General features: G+C 44.2%; 2 protein-coding genes and 1 pseudogene across 3 annotated transcripts in view; 2 read left to right on the top strand and 1 right to left on the bottom strand.

Moving 5' to 3' along the window:
* Window positions 1–9,051, top strand: part of APRG1 (APRG1 tumor suppressor candidate) — a 23,902-nt gene extending 14,851 nt beyond the window's left edge. The window contains 1 exon segment of the mRNA XM_017866603.1: window positions 8,765–9,051. Coding sequence (XP_017722092.1) covers window positions 8,765–9,051 — 287 coding nt within the window.
* LOC108525725 (40S ribosomal protein SA-like) lies at window positions 6,864–7,914 on the bottom strand (annotated as a pseudogene). Its single transcript, XR_001884329.1, has one exon. The product of XR_001884329.1 is annotated as a 40S ribosomal protein SA-like (transcript).
* A 1,787-nt stretch (window positions 9,052–10,838) lies between the features above and the next one.
* Window positions 10,839–23,112, top strand: part of ITGA9 (integrin subunit alpha 9) — a 121,620-nt gene continuing 109,346 nt past the window's right edge. The window contains 2 exon segments of the mRNA XM_017865735.1: window positions 10,839–10,917; window positions 11,506–11,551. Of these exon segments, the coding sequence (XP_017721224.1) occupies window positions 10,839–10,917; window positions 11,506–11,551 (125 nt within the window).

Consider the following 23,112-nt stretch of genomic DNA (forward strand, 5'->3'; position numbering starts at 1 on the left):
TTTTTTTTTTTTTCCATTTGCATGGTAGATCTTCCTCCATCCCTTTATTGTGAGCCTATGTGTGTCTTTGCATGTGAGACAGGTCTTCTGAATACAGCACACTAATTGGTCTTGACTTTTTATTCAATTTGCCAGTCTTTGTCTTTTAATTGGGGCACTTAGCCCATTTACATTTAAGGTTAATATTGTTATGTGTGAATGTGTGAACTTGATCCTGTCATTATGATGTTAGCTGGTTATTTTGCCCGTTAATTGATGCAGTTTCCTCATAGCATCAATGGTCTTTACAATTTGGCATGTTTTTGCAGTGGTTGGTACCCGGTTGCCCCTTTCCATGTTTAGTTCTTCCTTCAGTAGCTCTTGTAAGGCAGGCCTGGTGGTGACAAAATCTCTCATCTTGTCTGCATAGGATTTTATTTCTCCTTCACTTATGAAGCTTAGTGTGGCTGGGTATGAAATTCTGGGTTGAAAATTCTTTTCTTAAAGAATGTTGAATATTGGCCTCCACTCTCTTCTGGCTGGTAGGGTTTCTGCCGAGAGATCCGCTGTTAGTCTTATGGGCTTCCCTTTGTGGGTAATCTGACCTTTCTCTCTGGCTGCCCTTAACGTTTTTTCTTTCGTTTCAACCTTGGTGAATCTGACAATTATGTGTCTTCAGGTTGCTCTTCTTGAGGAGTATCTATGGGTGTTCTCTGTATTTCCTGAATTTGAATGTTGGCCTGCCTTGCTAGGCTGGGGAAGTTCTCCTGGATAATATCCTGAAGAGTGTTTTCCAATTTGGTTTCATTCTCCCTGTCACTTTCAGGAACACCAATTAAATGTAGATTTGGTATTTTCACATAGTCCTATATTTATTGGAGGCTTCGTTCATTTCTTTTCACTCTTTTTTCTCTAATCTTGTCTTCTTGCTTTATTTCATCAGTTTGATCTTCAGTCACTGATATCCTTTCTTCCACTTGATTGAATCAGCTGTTGAAGTTTGTGCATGCATCACGAAGTTCTCATGCTGTGGTTTTCAGCTCCATCAAGTCATTTAAGGTCTTCTCTACACTGTTTCTTCTAGTTAGCCATTTGTCTAACCTTTTTTCAAGGTTTTAGCTTCCTTGCGATGGGTTAGAACATGCTCCTTTAGCTTGGAGAAGTTTGTCACTACTGACTTTCTGAAGCCTACTTCTGTCAACCTGTCAAACTCGTTCTCTGTCCAGTTTTGCTCCATTGCTGCTGAGGAGCTGCGATCCTTTGGAGGAGAAGAGGTGCTTTGGTTTTGGAATTTTCAGCCTTTCTGTCTCGTTTCTCTCCATCTTTGTGGTTTTATCTACCTTTGGTTTTGATGTTGGTGACCTACAGATGGGGTTTTGGTATGGATGTGTTTTTTGTTGATGTTGATGCTATTTCTTTCCATTTGTTAGTTTTCCTTCTAACAGTTGGGCCCCTCAGCTGCAGGTCTGTTGGAGTTTGCTGGAGGTCTACTCCACACCCTGTTTGCCTGGGTATCACCAACGGAGGCTGCAGAACAGCCCATATTGCTGATCTTGCTGCCTGATCCTTCCTTTGGAAGCGTCATCCCAGAGGGGCCCCTGCCTGTATGAGCTGTCTGTCGGCCCCTACTGGGAGGTGTCTCCCAGTCAGGCTACACAGGGATCAGGGACCCACTTGAGGAAGCAGTCTGTCTGTTCTTAGAGCTCAAATGCCATGCTGTGAGAACTACTGCTCTCTGCAGAGCTGTCAGACAGGGATGTCTAGGTCTGCCGAAGCTGTCTGCTGCGTTTTGTTCTGATATGCTCTGCCCACCGAGGTGGAATCTAGAGAGGCAGTAGGTCTTGCTGAGATGTGGTGGGCTCTGCCCAGTTCGAGCTTCCTGTCCTCTTTGATTACACNTGGAGCTGTTCCTATTCGGCCATCTTGCTCCGCCCGATCCTTCCACTATTATTATGCGGGAATCTAAGTCTCTTTGTAGGTCCCTGAAGACTTGCTTTAGGAATCGAGGTGCCCTTGTATTGGGTGCATTTTTATTTAGGATAGTCAGCTCTTCTTGTTGAATTGATCCTTTTACCATTATGTAATGGTCTTCTTTGTCTCTTTTGATCTTTGTTGGTTTAAAGTCTGTTTTATTAGAGACTAGGATTGCAACCCCTGCTTTTTTTTTTTTTTCCATTTGCATGGTAGATCTTCCTCCATCCCTTTATTGTGAGCCTATGTGTGTCTTTGCATGTGAGACAGGTCTTCTGAATACAGCACACTAATTGGTCTTGACTTTTATTCAATTTGCCAGTCTTTGTCTTTTAATTGGGGCACTTAGCCCATTTACATTTAAGGTTAATATTGTTATGTGTGAATGTGTGAACTTGATCCTGTCATTATGATGTTAGCTGGTTATTTTGCCCGTTAATTGATGCAGTTTCCTCATAGCATCAATGGTCTTTACAATTTGGCATGTTTTGCAGTGGTTGGTACCCGGTTGCCCCTTTCCATGTTTAGTTCTTCCTTCAGTAGCTCTTGTAAGGCAGGCCTGGTGGTGACAAAATCTCTCATCTTGTCTGCATAGGATTTTATTTCTCCTTCACTTATGAAGCTTAGTGTGGCTGGGTATGAAATTCTGGGTTGAAAATTCTTTTCTTAAAGAATGTTGAATATTGGCCTCCACTCTCTTCTGGCTGGTAGGGTTTCTGCCGAGAGATCCGCTGTTAGTCTTATGGGCTTCCCTTTGTGGGTAATCTGACCTTTCTCTCTGGCTGCCCTTAACGTTTTTTCTTTCGTTTCAACCTTGGTGAATCTGACAATTATGTGTCTTCAGGTTGCTCTTCTTGAGGAGTATCTATGGGTGTTCTCTGTATTTCCTGAATTTGAATGTTGGCCTGCCTTGCTAGGCTGGGGAAGTTCTCCTGGATAATATCCTGAAGAGTGTTTTCCAATTTGGTTTCATTCTCCCTGTCACTTTCAGGAACACCAATTAAATGTAGATTTGGTATTTTCACATAGTCCTATATTTATTGGAGGCTTCGTTCATTTCTTTTCACTCTTTTTTCTCTAATCTTGTCTTCTTGCTTTATTTCATCAGTTTGATCTTCAGTCACTGATATCCTTTCTTCCACTTGATTGAATCAGCTGTTGAAGTTTGTGCATGCATCACGAAGTTCTCATGCTGTGGTTTTCAGCTCCATCAAGTCATTTAAGGTCTTCTCTACACTGTTTATTCTAGTTAGCCATTTGTCTAACCTTTTTTCAAGGTTTTTAGCTTCCTTGCGATGGGTTAGAACATGCTCCTTTAGCTTGGAGAAGTTTGTCACTACTGACTTTCTGAAGCCTACTTCTGTCAACCTGTCAAACTCGTTCTCTGTCCAGTTTTGCTCCATTGCTGCTGAGGAGCTGCGATCCTTTGGAGGAGAAGAGGTGCTTTGGTTTTTGGAATTTTCAGCCTTTCTGTCTCGTTTCTCTCCATCTTTGTGGTTTTATCTACCTTTGGTTTTTGATGTTGGTGACCTACAGATGGGGTTTTGGTATGGATGTGTTTTTTGTTGATGTTGATGCTATTTCTTTCCATTTGTTAGTTTTCCTTCTAACAGTTGGGCCCCTCAGCTGCAGGTCTGTTGGAGTTTGCTGGAGGTCTACTCCACACCCTGTTTGCCTGGGTATCACCAACGGAGGCTGCAGAACAGCCCATATTGCTGATCTTGCTGCCTGATCCTTCCTTTGGAAGCGTCATCCCAGAGGGGCCCCCTGCCTGTATGAGCTGTCTGTCGGCCCCTACTGGGAGGTGTCTCCCAGTCAGGCTACACAGGGATCAGGGACCCACTTGAGGAAGCAGTCTGTCTGTTCTTAGAGCTCAAATGCCATGCTGTGAGAACTACTGCTCTCTGCAGAGCTGTCAGACAGGGATGTCTAGGTCTGCCGAAGCTGTCTGCTGCGTTTTGTTCTGATATGCTCTGCCCACCGAGGTGGAATCTAGAGAGGCAGTAGGTCTTGCTGAGATGTGGTGGGCTCTGCCCAGTTCGAGCTTCCTGTCCTCTTTGATTACACTGTGAGCACAAAACCACCTACTTAAGCCTCAGCAATGGTGACACCCCTCCCCCGGTCAAGCTGCAGCATTGCAGGTGGATCTCATACTGCTGCACTAGCGGTAAGCAAGGCTCCGTGGGTGTGGGACCTGCCAAGCCAGGCATGGGAGGGAATTTCCTGGTTCTGCCAGTTGTGAAGACCATGGGAAAAGTGTAGTATTTGAGCAGAAGTGTACTGTTCCTCCAGGTACAGACTGTCACAGCTTCCCTTGGCTAGGAAAGGGAAATCCCCCAACCCTTTGCACTTCCTGGGTGAGGCGATGCCCCACCCTGCTTCGGCTTGCCCTCTGTGGGCTGCACCCACTGTCCAACCAGTCCCAATGAGACGAACCAGGTACCTCAGTTGGAAATGCAGGAATCACCCGTCTTCTGCATCAGTCTTGCTGGGAGCTGCGGACCAGAGCTGTTCCTATTCGGCCATCTTGGAAGCCTCCCTAACTGGCAAACTCTTAACTCTTCAGGGCTCAGCTGAGATGTTGCCACTTCAAGGAAGTTTTTTTTTTTTTTTTTTTTTTTTTTGAGACAAGGTCTCACTCTCTCGCCCAGACTGGAGTGCGGTGGCCCAATCTCAGCTCACTGCAACCTCCGCCTCCCAAGCTCAAGCGATCCTCCTGCCTCAGCCTCCCGAGTAGCTGGGATTACAGCCGTGCACCACCACGCCCTGCTAATTTTTGTATTTTTAGTAAAGACGAGGTTTCACCATGTTGGCCAGGCTGGTCTCAAACTCCTGACCTCAAATGATCCACCTGCCTCAGCTTCCCAAAATACTGGCATTACAGATGTGAGCCATCACGCCCAGCCCAAGGAAGTCTTTAGAGACCTCCTCCCACCCTACACAGCATCCTTCCTCTGTAGTCTTACAGCACTCTTACTGACCCTCTCCCCCATTTCAACCCCTTTCATACTGTGATTAACTGGTTAATCATCAGCTTCCCTTGCTAGACTGCCCTCTGCAAGGGCATGCCACATTCATTACAATAGATCAAGCAGTTAGCCCTCTTGGGTACTGGCACGTCGATCTCTGCAGCTCTCCTTCCTCATTGGCTGACAACAACAAAAACAACAACAACAACATCTTCTGATACTAACACCACCACCATTGGTTAAAGCTTTCTATATGCTAGGAATTGTTCTATTCACATTACTTGAATCTTGCCAATAACTCTATGAGTAGGTATTCTTATCCCCATCCTATGGTTGAGGAAACAATCTTGGAGAGGTTAAGCAAGTTGTTTTGTTTTGTTTTGTTTTACTACTGGTCAATATTGGAGCTGAGGTTCAAACCCAGGAAGCTGACTCCTGGGTCAATGAAGCCCTTTTGGGAAGCACTTCACCTCTGGTATTGGCTTTGGGCTTTGATACACATTGTGCTTTATTGTTTTTTTTAACAATCAATGAGCTTTGCATAGGCAATTTGCCCTGATTCTCTATGCTCTCCTTCCTAAATGTGACTGTTGGTGTCTTGGTGGCCTAGAAGTGCCTCCAGCTCCCCACATGGATGTGCTGGGTTCAAAATGCATCTTCTTTGTTATACCAAACACACTCTCCCTCCTTATCACCTTTGCTCACGAAAAACACCCACCGCACCCTACAGTGAAAAATCAGCACTGTAGGGGGGAGAGGTATGTTCCGAGCAGTCGTTATGGCATCATAGCAGATCATGCATTCCTAAAGTTTCGGCTCTCATGGCTTCACAGATTGAGAGCTGAGGCTCCTGATGGGATTCACCCCATCTGAATTAGAGAGCTGTGATGGAATAGGGCAAAAGGAGACATTCCATTACAAAGTCAAACCACGGTAAACAACCACAGCCAAAGGAAATAGAAGAAAGAAAGAAAGGACAGGAAAGAAAAGACAAAAAACAATTATATACGGAAGGAGGATGGCAAGTTGCTGGAAGACAAACAGTTCTCCTACATCTTAAAATTCTAGAACAAAGATGTGACCAAGTTTCTTGAGTCTTTTATAGGAACTTTAGACTAGTATTTCCTGAGTTCAGCGTCCATAGGCAACTGAATGGATGTTAGGTGGGCAAGCACACCGCCAATTTTAGGTACATGTTTCAAAAGAGTCATCAAATTTTTAGAAATAAAAAAAGCATAATATCTTAAACTTATTAATCATTTTCATATCAGTAATGGGGAATATTATTTGAAGTTAATCCTTTACAGTTCTATATCTGGGTCTATTGGATATATCTGTTTCACAACAAGTCATTCTGAAGTGGTTTGCACACTTTTTATTTGTGTAGATCCTAATTCATAATTACAGGTGGTTACAAATGACAGCAAGTGTTTGGTGGCTATCTAAAATTATTCTGAGTATTTAGATAGAAGAGGACCCCAACATTATGTTGTGATTTCATACAAAACACTTAGCTAGATGCTAAGTTGACAAACATACTTTATTCAGAGTATTGGATGGTTCAGCTCTGGAGATAGCAACAAATGGATTCTGTTGTGGTTTGAACTACATCAACTTGCTTAGGCTGGAGTTACATTTCCCAGAATCCCCTTCTCTGAGTGGTCTCAAGTTAGAATTGGTCCAGAGAATAATTTGCATAACGTTTGCAAGGTAGAAGTGAAGCAGCCACCATTACTCTCTGAAGATTGTCAGGGCTAGATGTGACAGACAGATGCAGAGGGTGCTAGCGGGTTCCATTTATTCTTGCTGTCCTCCACTCTGTGGCCTGGTATTCCTCCCAGCTGATGACCTTGTTGACCTGCAGTGGTCCTGGCCCATCACAAGATGCATGGGGACTGTAATTAATTTATCATTGCATCTCCAGTGTATGGTGCAGATCCTGTCTTTTTTTTTTTTTTTTTTTTAGAAACTGATGTTTATTTTCCATCAACCATTTTTCCATGTTGCTTAAGAGCCCGTGCAAGAACAGCTTAAGACCATTCAGTGGTTGCTCCTACCCATTCAGTGGCCTGAGCAGTGGGAGCTGCAGACCAGTCTTCCGTGGCAGGCTGAGCACTCCAGTCTTCAGTAGGGAACTGCTGAATAGGCACAGAGGGCACCTGTACACCTTCAGACCAGTCTGCAACCTCAGGCTGAGTAGCAGTGAACTCAGGAGCTGGAGCAGTCCATTCACCCTGAAATTCCTCCTTGGTCACTGCCTTTTCAGCAGCAGCCTGCTCTTCTTTTTCAATCTCTTCAGGATCTCTGTAGAAGTAGAGATTAGGCTTCTCCCACCTCCCACGGGTGTTCACGGGAAATAGTGCCACGCATGCGCAGAACTTCCCGAGCCAGCATCCACCACATCAAACCCACTGAGTGAGCTCCCTTGTTGTTGCATGGGATGGCAATGTCCACATATCGCAGAGGAGAATCTGTGTTACACAGAGCAATGGTAGGTAGGTTAACATAAGATGCCTCCGTAAGAGGCTGGTGGTCAGCCCTGGGGTCAGTAACCACAAGAAGCCGTGGCTCCCGGAAGGCTGCCTGGATCTGGTTAGTGAAGGTTCCAGGAGTGAAGCGGCCAGCAATTGGAGTGGCTCCAGTGGCAGCAGCAAACTTCAGCATGGCCCTCTGGCCAGTATTCCTGGAGGATATAACACTGACATCAGCAGGGTTTTCAATGGCAACAATGGCACGGGCCGCCAGCAGAAGCTTCTCCCAGGTCCTCTTCAGATTTATGATGTAGATGCCATCACTTTTCCTTTTATAGAGGTACTGTTCTATCCGGAAGTCAAGATTGGTGCCACCTAAGTGGGTTCCTGCTGCAAGGAACTTAAAGACATCTTCCTCCTTCATTTGCAGGACATCAAGGGCTCTGGACATTGTGAAAAGTTTCCCTTTAAGTTACGACGGGAATCCAGAACAAGGCCGTATGGACCCCTCTGTAGGTAGCGCGGAAAAAAGCCAGATCCTGTCTTATCAGTATCTTGGTTGTTCATTGAGTAAACACATGTACATCGTTTTACATGCATTGATTTTTGGCTACTCAGCATTGGGAAATAATAAGACAATTTTCTGGAGAATCATCCCTGTCCCACATTTAGTTAATGTTGGGTAAGGTTTATTTCACGCCTAGCTCCACTGACCACATGAGTTCAGCCAGGCCAATCAAGTTATTATATTCCCTTGGCTACAGTGATTGGCTCAGGGATGGAACACTACTCAGCCTAAGCCAATAAGATGTGTTGTCTTTTGCTGTGACTGTCACAACAGAGGCACATGACCTTTTCTGCTGGACCTCAACCTGGGAGGATATAGGCCTGACTCTGTTGGCAGTCATTCTGGTGCCACACTGAGCCTGAGAATGAAGCCAACATTGTGAACAGCAAAGTAATGAGAAGAAACAAGACTGGGTTCTGATAATATTTGAGCCCCTGGATTGAGCTGTGCCTGAAGTCAGTATCCCTTGGATTTCAATTATATGAACCAATAACCACCCTCCCCCTTATTTCTTCCCCTCAAACCACTATGGAGTGGGATTTCTGTGATGTGGAGCATAAAATCTCCACTCACACTGCATAGTTTTCAATTTCCCTTTAGGAGCAAAACGCCTTTTTCAAATGAATGTTCACACAGAACCCCATTACACAGCAAGGTTAATAGCAGAGCTCATGAGGACCAGGCCCTGCTCTCCTGCCCTCCATCCCCCAAGTTCTGAAGCCGTTCCTGATGCCTCTGTGGAACGCTGGTCTTGGCAGAACACAGTTAGAAAACCATTAATTTAACCCATGTCTCTTATTTTAAAGGTAAGAAAACTGGAGTTCAGAAAAGGGAGCGGGCTGACTCAATCCCAGCTGCTGGCAGATCTGGGACTGCAAACCAGCCTTCCATTGCTCCACGCAGGTGTCTCTTCTCAAGTGGAATCACAGCATTGGATGGACTGAAAAGGGGAAGAGGCTGCAATGGAGCAGCACACCTGGTATGCGGGGATGCCTGGAAAACAGAATTAGGAGAGCCCTGGGTCAGCATTGCTCTGGCACTGGCTGGGCTGGGGGCTATCCTGATTCTAGAATTATCTTGGTTCGTGGGATAGAAATGTCCCCAAAGTGGAGAAGTTCAGTTCAACCCAACATCCTTATATTGCAATGAGGATAAAGACCACAGACCCTATGGCCTGTATGACCCAGCTGCCCATTTCTAGGAACCCATTCCTACAAAAATGACAACATGCGTGTGCAAACAGCAGCAATGACAAACATACCCTGGGATGCTTTCCCTGTGTGGTTTGTTATAGTAAGATAGCGGCCACAGCTTGTATATCATCCACAGAGGACTGGCTAAATGATGGCACTTCATTCTGCAGAATCTTTTGCTGTACTCAAAAAGAACAAGTTAGACCTGTAGGTATGAACATGGAAAGGTATCTATGACTTATATTAAGTAGAAAAATTAAATTGCAGAATGATATTTACAGTATAACTTCATTCTTACAAAAACAGTTTTCCAAAACTGTATGTGTAAAAGGGCTGGAAGGACACATCCACCGTCTTAATAGTGGTTACATCTGGGGAGGAGAGTTGGGGCTTGAGGCAGACTTTGGCCATTCAATTTGGATGGGGGCCAGAGACCCCCTCTCAGATCTGAGAATGCTGTACTTACTTTCCAGCCTCCTTTGCAGCACAGGCCATGACAAAGACCCTGTTAAATCACCTTCGGTGGGAGGGGACAGGGCATTTCCTCTATCTGGCAGAGGGGGCTGCAAGGTCAAATTCCTGACAGAAGTGGTGCTGTTTCCTGCTGTAGCGTGCAGTGGTTATGTACTGTAGTGCTTCACGGTGGCAGACGCAGCTTCAAACACACCAGCACACTGGTCAACTTTGGGGTCTTACTCTTGGAAGCCTGGCCTGGAGCTTCCCTCTCACATTCTGTGAACCACCCCATATCCTTCTAGTAAACTCTTCTGCTTCATGGTTTAGAGTCAGCTGAGTTAGAGGGACTTCTGATTATTTTATACATGCCATCTGATACACAAATATATATACACATTTTTTAACCAAACATATTTAAGAGAATACAGATGATCTAGCCTAAAGGAGCATGTAGTGCATAGAGGTGTGTGTCCCTGCCCTGTTTGGTATTTTATTTTATTTTTCGAGGTGGAGTCTTGCTTTGTTGCCCAGGCTGGAGTGCAGTGGTGGGCTCTCAGCTCACTGCAAGTGCCTCCTGGGTTCAATTGATTCTCCTGTCTCAGTCTCCCAAGTAGCTGGGATTATAGGTGCATGCCACCATGCCCGGCTAATTTTTGTATTTTTAGTAGAGATGGGGTTTCGCCATGTTGGCTAGGCTGGTCTCAAACTCCTGACCTCAGGTGATCCACCCACCTCGGCCTCCCAAAGTGCTAGGATTACAAGTGTGAGTTGCCATGCCTGGCTCCCTGCCCTGTTTTGAACCAGGGTTTTATTAAAGAGGTGAAGGTGCTGATCATTAAACAGCAACTACAGTGAACTTGGTTTGCAGTGAGACGTTTGCTCAGAAATGTTCTTTTCTTTTTAAATAAGCAACTTCCTGACCTGCAAGTTAGTCTTAGGCATGGCTCCCTCACCGGGAAAGTTGTGTCCTGTGCAGGCTGCTCTTCCTACTGTCCCTGTGCATCTGCCTGGGCCTTCTTCCTCTTGGTTCTTGGGTAGACTGACTCTGTCCTCTGAAAGCCTGGTCCTCTGAGGAGACTGAAGTTTGCATGTCACACAGAGCCAAGAGATCTGGCCCTGGATGAAACTAGGGGACAGCTCCCAACAGCTGCTCAATTAGTGAGTTTCCTTTGTAATTCAACTTGGGTAAGCTGGGGTAATTAACAAATGGACTTGAGAATGACAAACCTTCATGGCCAAGGTCCAAAATGTCATGTTGGTGGAAGATGGCAAAAGTCTGGTGAAAGGGATGTCAGAAGTAAAAGGACTAGGTACCAGGAAATGAGGAATCAGAATAGCATTGTCCACAACTACTGGAGGTCCTTGTTGATTTATTTCTTTGCTTTTCCAATGACCTTTTGATATTTGAATTTCACACATCCCTGTCTTAGTTTGCATCCTCCAGAAGCAGTGGCTGAGACAAGGATTCAAGTGCAAGTGGCTTAATTGAGAAATAGTCATTCAGGGATCACCATTCAGGGACTGGAGAAGTAAGACAGGGAAGGAGGGAAGCCAATGGAGAGTGTGTTATTGAGCAAGTTACCACTGTGGGCAATTGGAGCTCAATGCCTCTGGGGAACTCTGGGAGCCAGTGTAGAATATACAGCTCAGAGTTTTTTCACTGGAGCAAAGGGAGTCATTGGTTGAGGGTTGCTCCAGGGAAGTGTTCATCCTCTAGCATTTCTGGCCTGCCATGTGTGTGGGCAGAGAGGGTCCAGTGATCAGGAAGCCTTCTGACAAAGAGTCATGGATGCTGGCTGTTGGAAGTCAGGTCACATGCACAGAAATATCACATGCTGGTGGCATCTGCATGGGGCATCCACAGCATCCGCTACAAGTTTCTTTCCTTCTTTGCACAGCTCATGAAATTTGTCTGCCTTTTAATCAGTGCGCGGAGACCGCAAGGTAAGCAAAGAGTTTCAGTTGATCTTAGGTGATCATAGATGACTGATCTCATTTACATTCTGTTTAAGTATCCATGTTTATAGTCAAAATATATCAAATTGCGTAATATCCATACCACACACAGAATAAGATAACATACCTGTTTTTTTAAAAAATAACTTCAGCGGCAAAATACATACTATTTTAACAGCATCCAAATTTGAGAGAGGTAAAACTATATTCCCTCTTATATAGTGAGATGGATGGAAACCAGAACAGAAAGCCCTGAACCCTTGGGGTTGCCCATGTAAACATTGTGAGGGCCTATGCTGCACTGAGGGAGTGGCTACTTGGTGTTGCCTATGGTCATTTGCCACCTTTTGTGATAAGCCTCCAATTGGGACACCTGGCCATTAGGTCCTAGTTACTCAGGAAGCTAACCTGTTAGTCACTAAATTCACTGTACTATAGGTTTCCTAGGGAAAAATGAGTGTTGATGCATGATATATTGCAGTTATTTGAAAACATGCCTCAAGTTTTACATCATCTGTATCTTAATCCCTTTGGGCTGCCACAACAGATTGCTGCAGACTAGGTAGCTTAGAAACAGTGGAAATTTATATCTCACAGTTCTGGAGGCTGGGAAGTCCAAGATCAAGGTGCTGACAGATTCAGTGTCTGGTGAAGGCTCACTTTCTCGTTCGTAAATGGTGCCTTCTTGCTGTATCTTCACGTGGTGGAAGGGGCAAATAAACTCCCTTGAACTTCTTTCATCAGGGCGCTAATCCCATTTACAAGTGGGTGGACTTAAGTGAGGAATGATTCAGGCAGCCAACAAGACTATCAAATACCCACTACAATAGGTTGTTTTAAAGATGAGGAAACAGCCTGAAGAGGTAGAGAAAAGCTCCATGTTCCATGACTGGTCAAGAGCAGAGCTAGGATTTGAACACAAGTCTTCTGATGGCCTAGCTCCTGCTGTGTTCTTTCCTTCTGCTCTGTCACCTCTGGTATGGGTCATGTCTGCTTTTGCTCACATACTTTGTAGAGGACAGAGCTATTAGAGAATAGGAGGTTTGGGGGAAGAGGGGAAGGAAAGGAGAGCCAGTGGGGGCTGTTGGAACAGGGATCCAACCCAGGGAGCCAGACTTGGTGGAGGCTGCCTCAGGACAACCAAAGACACTGAATCCACTCACTCTCTACTCTCCCTCCTCTCTGTTAATTGGTTTGAGGAGAGGTATACATTAAAGAGCTGGAGGCTGATGAATTGTTGTCATGATTGTGGGAAGGAATGGATGCTCACAGGCACAGACAGAAAAACAAAATGAATTGGCCTATCTAGATACTTCCCACAAAATGCTTTCAGTTCTACATTAATTCCAAGTTTATCTCTTAAGCATATTTGGAATATGGAGATAATCTTAGAATGTCACAATCTAGAATGTAATTTAGATAAGCTAAGAACCAAAAGAGAGGACCGCATTGCCTTGTCTCTCAGGCCCGTGTGGGTCCGATTTAATGACTCCTGATGATATGAAGTTGAATTGGGCAGCTGATTGGACACATAGCTACAGTGCCAGCTATTCATGTTTAAAATGTCTTTTTAGACCAGGTGCGGTGGCTCATGCCTGTAGTCCCAGCACTTTGAGATGCTGATTGCTTGAGCCTAGGACTTCGGGACCAGCCTGGGCAACATGGTGAAACCCTGTCTCTACAAACAAACAAACAAACAACAACAACAACAAACAAATGAAAAGCAAAACAAAACAAAACAAAAAAACCCCACGAAACCAAAAACCAACAAAACAAGCTGGGTGTGGTGGCACACATCTGTAGTCCCAGTTACTCTGGAGACTGAGTTTGGAGGTTCTCTTGAGTCCTGGAAATGGAGGTTGCAGTGAGCCAAGATCATGTCACTGCAGTCCAGCCTGGGCAACAGAGTGATACCCTATCTCAAAAAACACAAGTAAAAATAAAATGTCTTTAAATACAGTCATGCACCACATAATAACATTTTGGTTAGTGATGGATCATAAGATGCTGGTCCCATAGATCATGACGGAGCTGAAAATTCCTATTGCCTAGTGATGTAGCTGTCATAATGTAGCATAACGTATTACTCACGTGTTTGTGGTGATGCTGGTGTATCAGGCTGGGCAAGGTGGCTCTTGTCTGTAATTCCAGCACTTTGGGAGGCTGAGGTGGGAAGGTTGCTTGAGGCCAGGAGTTGGAGACCAGCCTGGGCAACACGACGAGACCCTGTCTCTACAAAATAACAAAAAATCCAACTTACTATGTTGCCACGTATAAAAGCATAGTATGTACCATTATGTGCTGAACATAATACTTGATAATGATAATAAATGACTATGTTATTGGCTTATATGTTTACTATAGTATACTTTTTATTGATATTTTAGAGTGTACTTCTTCTACTTATTAAAAAAAGTTAGCTGTAGAACAGCCTCGGGCAGGTCCTCCATGAGGTGTTCCAGAAGAAGACATTGTTATCATCAGAGATGACAGCTCCATGTGTGTTACTGCTCTGAAGACTGTCGGTGGGACAAGATGTGGAGGTAGAAGATTGATATTGATGGTCCTGAGCCTATGTTGGCCTACGCTAATGTGTGTGTTTATGTCTTCATTTTAACAAAAGTTTAAAAGTCAAAATAAATTTTAATAGAAAAAAACTTGCAGAATAAGGCTATAAAGAAAGAAAATATTTTTACAGCTATACAACATGTTTGTGTTTTAAGCTGTTATTATGAAAGAGCCAAAAGTTAGAAAATTTAAACATTTGAAAATAAAAAAGTTATAGTAAGCTTAGTTTATTGCTGAAGAAAGAAAATTAAAAAAAAATAAATTTAGTGTAGCCTAAGTTTGCAGTGTTTATAAAGTCTACATTAGTGTACACGAACATCCTAGGCCTTCATGTTCACTTACTCACCGAGTGAAGAGCAATCTTCCAGGCCTACAAGCTCCATTCATGGTAAGTGCCCCACATTGGTGTACCATTTTTAATCTTTTATAGTATATATTTTACTGCGCCTTTTCTTTGTTTAGATATACAAGTGCTTACCTTTGTGTTACAATTGCCTACAGTATTGAGTACAGTAATGTGCTGTGCAGGTTTGTAGCTTAGGAGCAATAGGCTACACCATGTAGCCTGGGTGTTTAGTAGTCTGCACCATCGAGGTTTGTGTAAGTATGTTCCATGAGGTTTGCACAACAATATTGCCTAACAACACATTTCTTTTCTTTTCTTTTTTATTCTTTTGAGATGGAGTCTTACTCTGTCACCCAGGCCGGAGTGCAGTGGCATGATCTCAGCTCACTGCAACCTCTGCCTCCCAGGTTCAGGTGATTCTCCTGCCTCAGCCTCTGAAGCAGCTGGGATTACAGGTGCCTGCCACCATGCGTGGTGAATTTTTGTATTTTTAGTAGAGATGGGGTTTTGCCATATTGGTCAGGCTGGTCTCAAACTCCTGACCTCAGGTGATCCACCTGCCTCAGCTTCCCAAAGTGCTGAGATTACAGGCCTGAGCCAACGTGCCTGGCCCTAACAATACATTTCTCAGAATGTATTCCCATCACTACGAGACACATGACTGTATAACTTCTATTGGATTCAACTGACCCCCCATCTGGCTGTTACTTTGGTGTACTTATTTCCATTTAATCTGTCCTCCTGACTATGAGGTGGATACTATTATTAGATGAGATATGGAGCCCGTGTAAGGTGTAGCAACTAACACTATGTCTGGCAGCTGGTAAGTGACAGATCAAGGTTTGGACTCAGGTCTTAAGTCTGAGACCATACCTAGGTCAATGGTTCCACCACAGAGCCATCCCACAGTAGGCAAGGTTTCCTTGTGTCCTGATTTAAAAAGGCAGCTATGGCAATGCAGATCTGTTATGTGGCTCTACCTACCATCCCCATAAGCTCACCACCAAGGTGAAGAGGTATGTGTTTGTTATCTATTACTGGGTCATAAATTACCCCCAAATTTGTACTGGTTTTCTATTGCTGTGTAACAAATTACCTCAAAGCATAATGGCTTAAAACAATATCAATTATACCACAGTCTTTGTTAGTCAGAAATCCAGAAGTGGCTCCTCTGGGTGCTTCTGGCTCAGGGTCTCTCATAAATGGCATTTAAGCTATTGGCTGAGGCTGAAGATTTGACTGGACCTGTAGGGTCTGCCTCTGAGGTGGCTCCTGACATGGCTGGCAAATTGGTGCTTGCGGTTAGCAGGAGGCTTTACTTCCTTTCCACATGGGCCTCTCCACAGGCTGCTTGAGTGTCCTCACGACGTGGTGGCTGGTGTGGCTTTCCCGGGATTGAGCAACCTGAGACAGTAAGGTGGAAGGGGAAGGGGCAATGCCTTTCGTGGCCTATCACAGCAGTCCCACAATAACCTATTTGTTAGAAGGGAGACACTAAGATCAGCTCCTGTTTGAGGGAAGGGGAATTAGTCTCTGCCTTTTGGAGGAAGGAGTGTCAAGAGAACGTGTGGATATATTTTAAAACCACCACAGGGTGACATTTCCTGCCACTTGCGTACACATCCCAGCATAGTGGTGGGGCTCCCCTTACCCCTTCTTGCCCCACCAGGGCTGTGAATATTCTGTGTGGTTTCCCTTGTGTGAGACCCTGTGTGTGGATCCCACAGGCAGATGAGGTCAGAAGAGGATTCTGGGAAAAGAAAAGTCAACCTATGATTAGAGATCAAGGACAGTGGGCTGAGTCCATCAGGGGACTCTGAGAGGGAGGCGGGGCAGGAAGGCAGTCCATTCTCAACATACTAATGTAGCCACTTTTCTGTTTTGAGGTACAAAATAAAATAAGGTCACAGCTTTTAATGTCTCAGTAAAACAGCTCGAGCCCTCCCCTTATCACCTTGAGAAATGCCTCAGGCTTTCCTCCAAGGAAAGACCCCAAGATGCTTAGTCATATCCAAAATGTCAGTCCCCGTCCTTTCCACCTTGCCTTGGTAGTCAGAACTTCCATCCAAGGCCAGAGGATGCCCCAATGTCATGTGCACTGTATCTCCCCACTGGCATCCCAGGCAGCGTGATCAGGGCTTAGTGTCCTGCTTCTGCCACCTCCGCAACTGCTGGCACAGACCTTTTCACAGTCGCAGCAGACCCTGGGGCACGTCAAGGGAGGACCCATCTTCGACTCCCCATTGCCCTCAGGAGATGTGGCCAGCTTCCAGCATCACTACTCAGACACAGCACCCAGCCCTTGCCCAGGGTGCAAGCCTGCCTTCAGGAAGGATGGCTGCACCCAGGCTGGCTCTCTCAGCTCCTGGACTCAGAATCACTCTTGCCTCCTCAACCCCAACTTCCTGTAGGAGCTAGTTCACCTGTTTTTTATATCAGGGACCTTGGGGCCTTCCCTGTCACTGAATTTGATTCGGAGTCATCCCAATCTCACAGCGTATTATTTATTCCCCCCGTCATTTCTTTGAATAAAATTGATGCACCCAGAAGGTATAACATGTGTATCTTGCAGCTTCAAGTATAAGAGGTCCTAGGCTTCAACTTAAAAACTTTCTAGGGGAAGGCATAAGAAGGCTCTTCTTGTGTAAGCGTGTTAAGCAGCAGAACAGGTCCCAAAACGTGTTTAGCGTTTACCCTTCCCTAAAGACATTTGCTTAGAGTTTGGGGTACACTGAGGCTGCCTAAAAGAAGACAGGGTAGAAGCTAGAACTGCCCTTCCATTTCCTACAAAGCTTCATCTCCTGCCTCACTCCCCCACTCATAACTCTCCATACATAGTTTTTAGACACACTCCACCGTGGCAGACAACTTCTGATACATTCAGTTCCAGGTACTCATTTTTTTGTGAATGTTCCATTGCATCTGAATGATATTGAAGTGAACCTCTCTTGCCTGCATGTGTGTGCATGCACACACACACGCACACACGCACACGTGGACACACACACGCACGTGCGCACACACACATGCACACGCACACACACATGCACACAAGATCAACACCTTAAAATCCCACTGCATGTAAACCATGAGTGGGTGGGACCTTGAGGAAATCACCAAAGAAGATGTTTCAGGGTCTCCATCTGATGGCCCACGTCTGGGAAGCCCTGGAGAGACGTGGATTTGACTATTTACGAAAGCTAAGGTAGAGAGGGTGCTGAAAAAGGAGCTGGCCAGCCGGCCGCTGATGTGAGAGTGAGGTCACGGGTGCTTGGGTCGTGACTCACCTCTCCAGCCCTTCACAGGGCACCTGAAGCACCTGGAGGTTTGAGGGCTTGAACTCTTAGACAAAGGAAGGCTCTATAATGGCCCACTGAAGCATGCAGTCACCTTGAGAAAAGCGTTTTGAGTTTTTCTTTTACTCCAAATAAAATAGCTATTTAAAAGAGTGGAATAAATGACACAATAATAATGGCACTAAATTGCTAACATTTACCAGTTGCTTCCCTCATGCTGTGATGTGCAGAGTGGCTCATTACATTTAATCCTCATAACAAACCTTTGGGTATGATTCTCTGTAACAAATGGGGAAACAGGCTTAGAGAACTTAAATAACTTCTCAGGGCCACATATCTGATGTTGTGGACTGAATGCCTGTATCCTCCAAAATTCTTATGTTGAAGCCCTAACCCACAATTTGCCTGTATTTGGAATAAGAAAGTAATTGAGGTCATAAGGGTGGTGTTCTGATCTGATAAAATTAGCATCCTCTCTCTTGCTCTCGCTCTCCCCTACCTCCCCCTCTCTGCAAGCACAAAGAGGTCATTGAGTCCATAGCAAGAACGTGACCATCTGCAACCCAAAGGAAGAGCCCTCTCCAGACACCAACCCTGCTGCACTTGATCTTGGACTTTCAGTCTCTAGAACTGTGAGAAAATAAATTTATGTTATTTAAGCCACCCAGTCTGAGGTATTTTTTTATGGCAGCCCTACTAGACTAATATATCTGACAAGCCACTACATTGGGATTACGAGCACCAGAGCACTCACTGTTACTCATCACCCTAAACTGCCTCCAACAAATATCATCATTTTCACATTTTTATGTTTTGATAAGCAATAGGCTAGTTTTAATATTTCAATTGAAGTGAGAAGTGTTTTTAAAACTTGGCATTATGTTGTACAGCTTTATTCTAACATTGATGGTTGTTGCTTCAAGCCGTTTCACTAAATTTAGATCTCTGGAAAAAAATGTGTTTGAGCATGGAAACAGGTTGGAAATATTGCACCCAATAATAACAGTTTAACTTTTGGCTTATGAAATACTTCAGTGGGAAAGTATTTGCTCAAATCTTTGCCTGCTATTATAGTTGAAGGCTTGGCGATAGTATTTGCCCTTCCTCTGAACTTTCTGGATTTCAAAACCACGTGGAAGTATAGCTTGTCTTATGTATGAAAAACAGGGCAAGGCAACTTTTGAAGAATTGCCATTAAGAGGTACATTTAGCTGTGTCAATCATTTAGAGAACGATTATCTGGTATGTGAATGATCCAAACCCTTTTTATTTTTTTCTCCCTCCTTTGAAAATACTGTGAGGAGCCATCTGGCTATTGACCACTTCTTCCTTCCACATGGTGGCTGGTCTACCTACCTCAGTTGGCAAAGTCCCCTCAACAGAGGCCAGGGTCAGAGGGCAGGGCTTGTCAATAGATGGGAATGAGGGCTGCCCTTGGCTTCTCTTTCTTTCTCTGTTATGTGAAGGTCAAGTTGTCTCCTCATTTGGAGATCAGATAGCTTTGTGTGCACAGCTCTTGATCCACTTCCCTATTTCTAACTGTGATTAGTGACTTTGGCTTTACGGAGGTAGCATCGTCTGCATCCACTGCTGGATGTAGACATCCACTGTCTTTCTGTAGACAATTCAAGCAGTACTAAAGGAGCGATAGATAGATAATAGATAGATAGATAGGCAAGAATAGCCCATAATCTCAACCATAATCATTATCAACATTTAGGGTAAACTTCCAAATCTCTTTCTTTGTGCATATGTACATACAGATGCATAGAAATTTACATATACCAGATTATAGTAGGCATGTCCTTAAGGAACTTGAGTTATTACCCTTCATATGCTGCAGGGATTGTTCCTTGTCAGTGTATAAAGTTGCATGCCAACCTTTTGTAAAAGGCTGTGTAAGGTGCTGATTCAACCAAATAGTGGATTGTATAGGCTGGATTGTGCATTGTTAAGAACCAAGCGGCTAAGTTCTTTAGGGCTAACTCCAAAGGAAACCTGACAGTTGGCATTAGATGCCACGTGCCCCAAGAGTGAGAGAGGATCAACTGACTTTATGGGCCTTGCTTTTTTGGAGGGATTAGAACTACAGAGATCACTTTTGGGGGGAATGCAGTGTTCATGGGCTGGTTATGTAATATATGGTATATTATCTTGTAATATATGGTGTGTGATGCTGTCTTCTCTACTAAACTGAAAAAACGTGACTGCAGAAACACATTTGGCCCTAAGAGTTTTGGGCAAGGATTGTGAACCCATCATATGGTCCGTCCTCATTTCACATGGTTCTATGGTAACTGAGATAAAATCTCAGCCTGCATCTTCCCAACTGGATCACTGTGAGGTTTACATAAGATAAAGTGATCTATAACATGCTCAGCGCAACGCAAGACACATAGTGAGTGAGCCTTCCTTGCTGCTAGCAGTTCTGTCACCTTACAGCAACATCTGCTCAAGTGTCTGTACCCATCAGGTCTCTACAAACCCGGGTCTCATAATCACTGGGGAGTGTCTAAGCCTCCATTTAGGGTCCTCCTAGGGTACACTCACACAGACCCCAGAAATGCAAGCAGTCCCTTGGGGGAGACAAGGAAGATGTTAGAGAGTTATGGTTGGGAAGCTTTGTCAGGGAGAAATTAGCATTTCTCATCGGAGACCATGGGAAGGGCACTACAGAAAAAAGAGCACAGGAAAAAGTATGGCTCAAGACACGGTCCGGAAACACTCACCTGGAGCAACTATGTGTATTTCCTGCTATAGTTTAAAGTATTTGTAATGAAAAATTATATTCTAAACCTAAAGATTGCTAAGCCAATTAGCTTGTATTAAGAGCCTTAGAAATCTACCTAGCTTTTGACCTAGTAGTTAAGCATTTGGGAAATAATGAGAGGCAGATAAAAATCTACAAATGTATAAGCAAAAGAAAAAAAAAGGTATTAGAGAAAGGAAGGATTAAAAGATCAATTAATCTTAAGAGTTTTTCCTTTTTCTTTTCTTTCTAGAGACAAGGTCTCTCTCTGTCACCCAGGCTACAGCATAGTGGTGGAACCATAGCTCACTGCAGCCTCCATCTCCTGGGCTCAAGTGATCCTCCCATCTCAGCCTCCCAAGTAGTTAGGACTACAGGTGCATACCACCATGTCTGGTCATTTTTTCCCACCTAGAGATGAGGTTTCACTATGTTGCCCAGGATGGTCTCAAACTCTGGCCTCAAGCAATCTTCCCATCTTGGCTTCCCAAAGGTTGAGATTACAGGCATGAGCAACTGTGTCTGGCCTCCAAGACTTTTGTGAGGCTTCTGAAAAACCAATGTTGTTTTCACCCTGACATTTAATCATTCCAGTATTCCTCTCTGCAGTGGGGCAGGAGGGAGTAGAGCAGTATAACCATCACTTCTTTTGCATTGTTACAGTAGCTGTAACAATTTAGCAAAGTATGTATGTAACTGTTTAACTGTTTAACAAAGTAACCGTGGAGAGCAATTTTGCACAGACTACAGAAGAGGCCAATGATAGGTGAGCTGATAGAGCATGCTGTTCAGTCTGCAGCCACTAAGGCTAGTGGAAAATCTTCAGATTTCTTCTTGAAGTGAGAGCATAAAGGAATGGAGGGCATTTGGTTGCCATTTCAGTTGGGAAATTGGACAAGGGGTTCGGTTTTTCAAAAGCCTCTATCCCATAAAGCAAATTTGCATTTTGTATGTCCAGGTTTGAAATACTATGCCTCTCCCCTCCAGCTAGTGACCCTGGAGACATGCACTTCAGGTCAAGTCTCTGTAAAACAGCTTATTCTGGCAACGAGGAAATTGAGCTCACTCTTGAGGTCAGATTATACGAATAACTAATACATGTTTAGAGTTTTATGATTAGGAAATGCTGTCCTGAGAAGCTCATCAATAGGTTTATTAGTTATTAGTATCCTTGTTTTATTGCTTTACTAAAATTACATAGCTGTTGAGGCCTGGGAGTTAAATTCTCTTCACCAGATGCCAAATCCTACGTTTTTCTTACCACATCATGGCGCCACAGGCTAAGGAATATAGTGCAGGGCTCTGAATTTCTCTCCTGTAGAATGGTGCTTCCCAAACGTGGCTACTCGACAAATCTCCCAAGGGGTGTTTGAAATGCAGATTCCTGGGCCTTGCCCCTAGATTCTGACCCAGAGTGTTGTTGGTAAATCTGTATTTTTAAATAGTTGCCTGGGAATCTAATATACAGTCAGGATTGACAGCTACTGTTTAGTTAAATCAAAGACCAATGCTTAGGGTTTGGTTTATGAAGATGGAAATCAGTGTGTTTTAGATCAGTGGTTTCCTACCTTCTACAACCTACCTTACCTTTAAAGAATCTGTTGAAATCTACGGATCTTTCCCTAAGAAACACACAAACACACACATACACACTTTTATATACAATTCTAGAGGGCTATATTAGTTTCCTGCTTCTGCTATAACAAATGGTCACAAGGATAGTGGCTTAAAACAACAATATTTATTATCTTACAGTTCTGGATGTCAGAAATGGGACAGGGGTCTCACTGGATTAAACTCAAGGTGTTGCCTTTCTGGAGGCTCTAGGAGATAATCCATTTTATTGTCTCTTCCATCTTCTAGAAGCTGCCTGTATTACTTGGCTCGTGGGTCCCTTCTTTCATCTCCAAAGCCAACAATGTGGTATCTCTCTGATCCCACTTCCACTTCACATCTCTTTCTCTGGCTACAGCCAAGGAAAGGTTCTCTGCTTTTAAGGATTGACATAATTAGACTGGGCCCAGCCAGATAATCCTGGAAAATCTTTCCATCTCAAGACCCTTAACCTTAATCACATCGCATCCTTTTTTTTGCCATATAAGGTGACGTATTCACAGGTTCCAGGGATTAGGAGGGGGAACATTAGTCTACCAACCACAGGTGATCTTAGGACCTCTGAAGCAACATGGAAAATGAATGAACTCTAGGTTAGGAGCATCTGTTCTAGATTCCATTCATTCTAGATGTTAAATCAGCAAGGAATTCTGTTTGCCTACAAATAGCAGAATCCTTAAAAGCAGTGGCTCTTATAAATTAGGTGTTTACTTTTTCTCTGGTAGTAAGAAGTCCCCCGGAAGGCAGTCCACGTCAGGTGCAGCAGTTCTAGGATGTGACGGCTGAAGTCCCTGCAATCCTCCTGGCCTTTCCTTTGATGTGGCCCTCAAGATAGCTGCTGCATCTCCAGCCATGACCTCTGTGCTTCATGCAAGAGGGGCAAAGGGCACAGGATGAAAGCTGTAAGTCAGCTCTGAGTTGGCTCTCCTTTAGGAAACCACCTGAGAAGCCTACCACCCAAATTACATGCTCATAT

Source organism: Rhinopithecus bieti, unplaced genomic scaffold (genome assembly GCF_001698545.2).
Source record: "Rhinopithecus bieti isolate Rb0 unplaced genomic scaffold, ASM169854v2 scaffold_2432, whole genome shotgun sequence".
In the NCBI taxonomy this organism is placed as follows: Eukaryota; Metazoa; Chordata; class Mammalia; order Primates; family Cercopithecidae; genus Rhinopithecus; species Rhinopithecus bieti.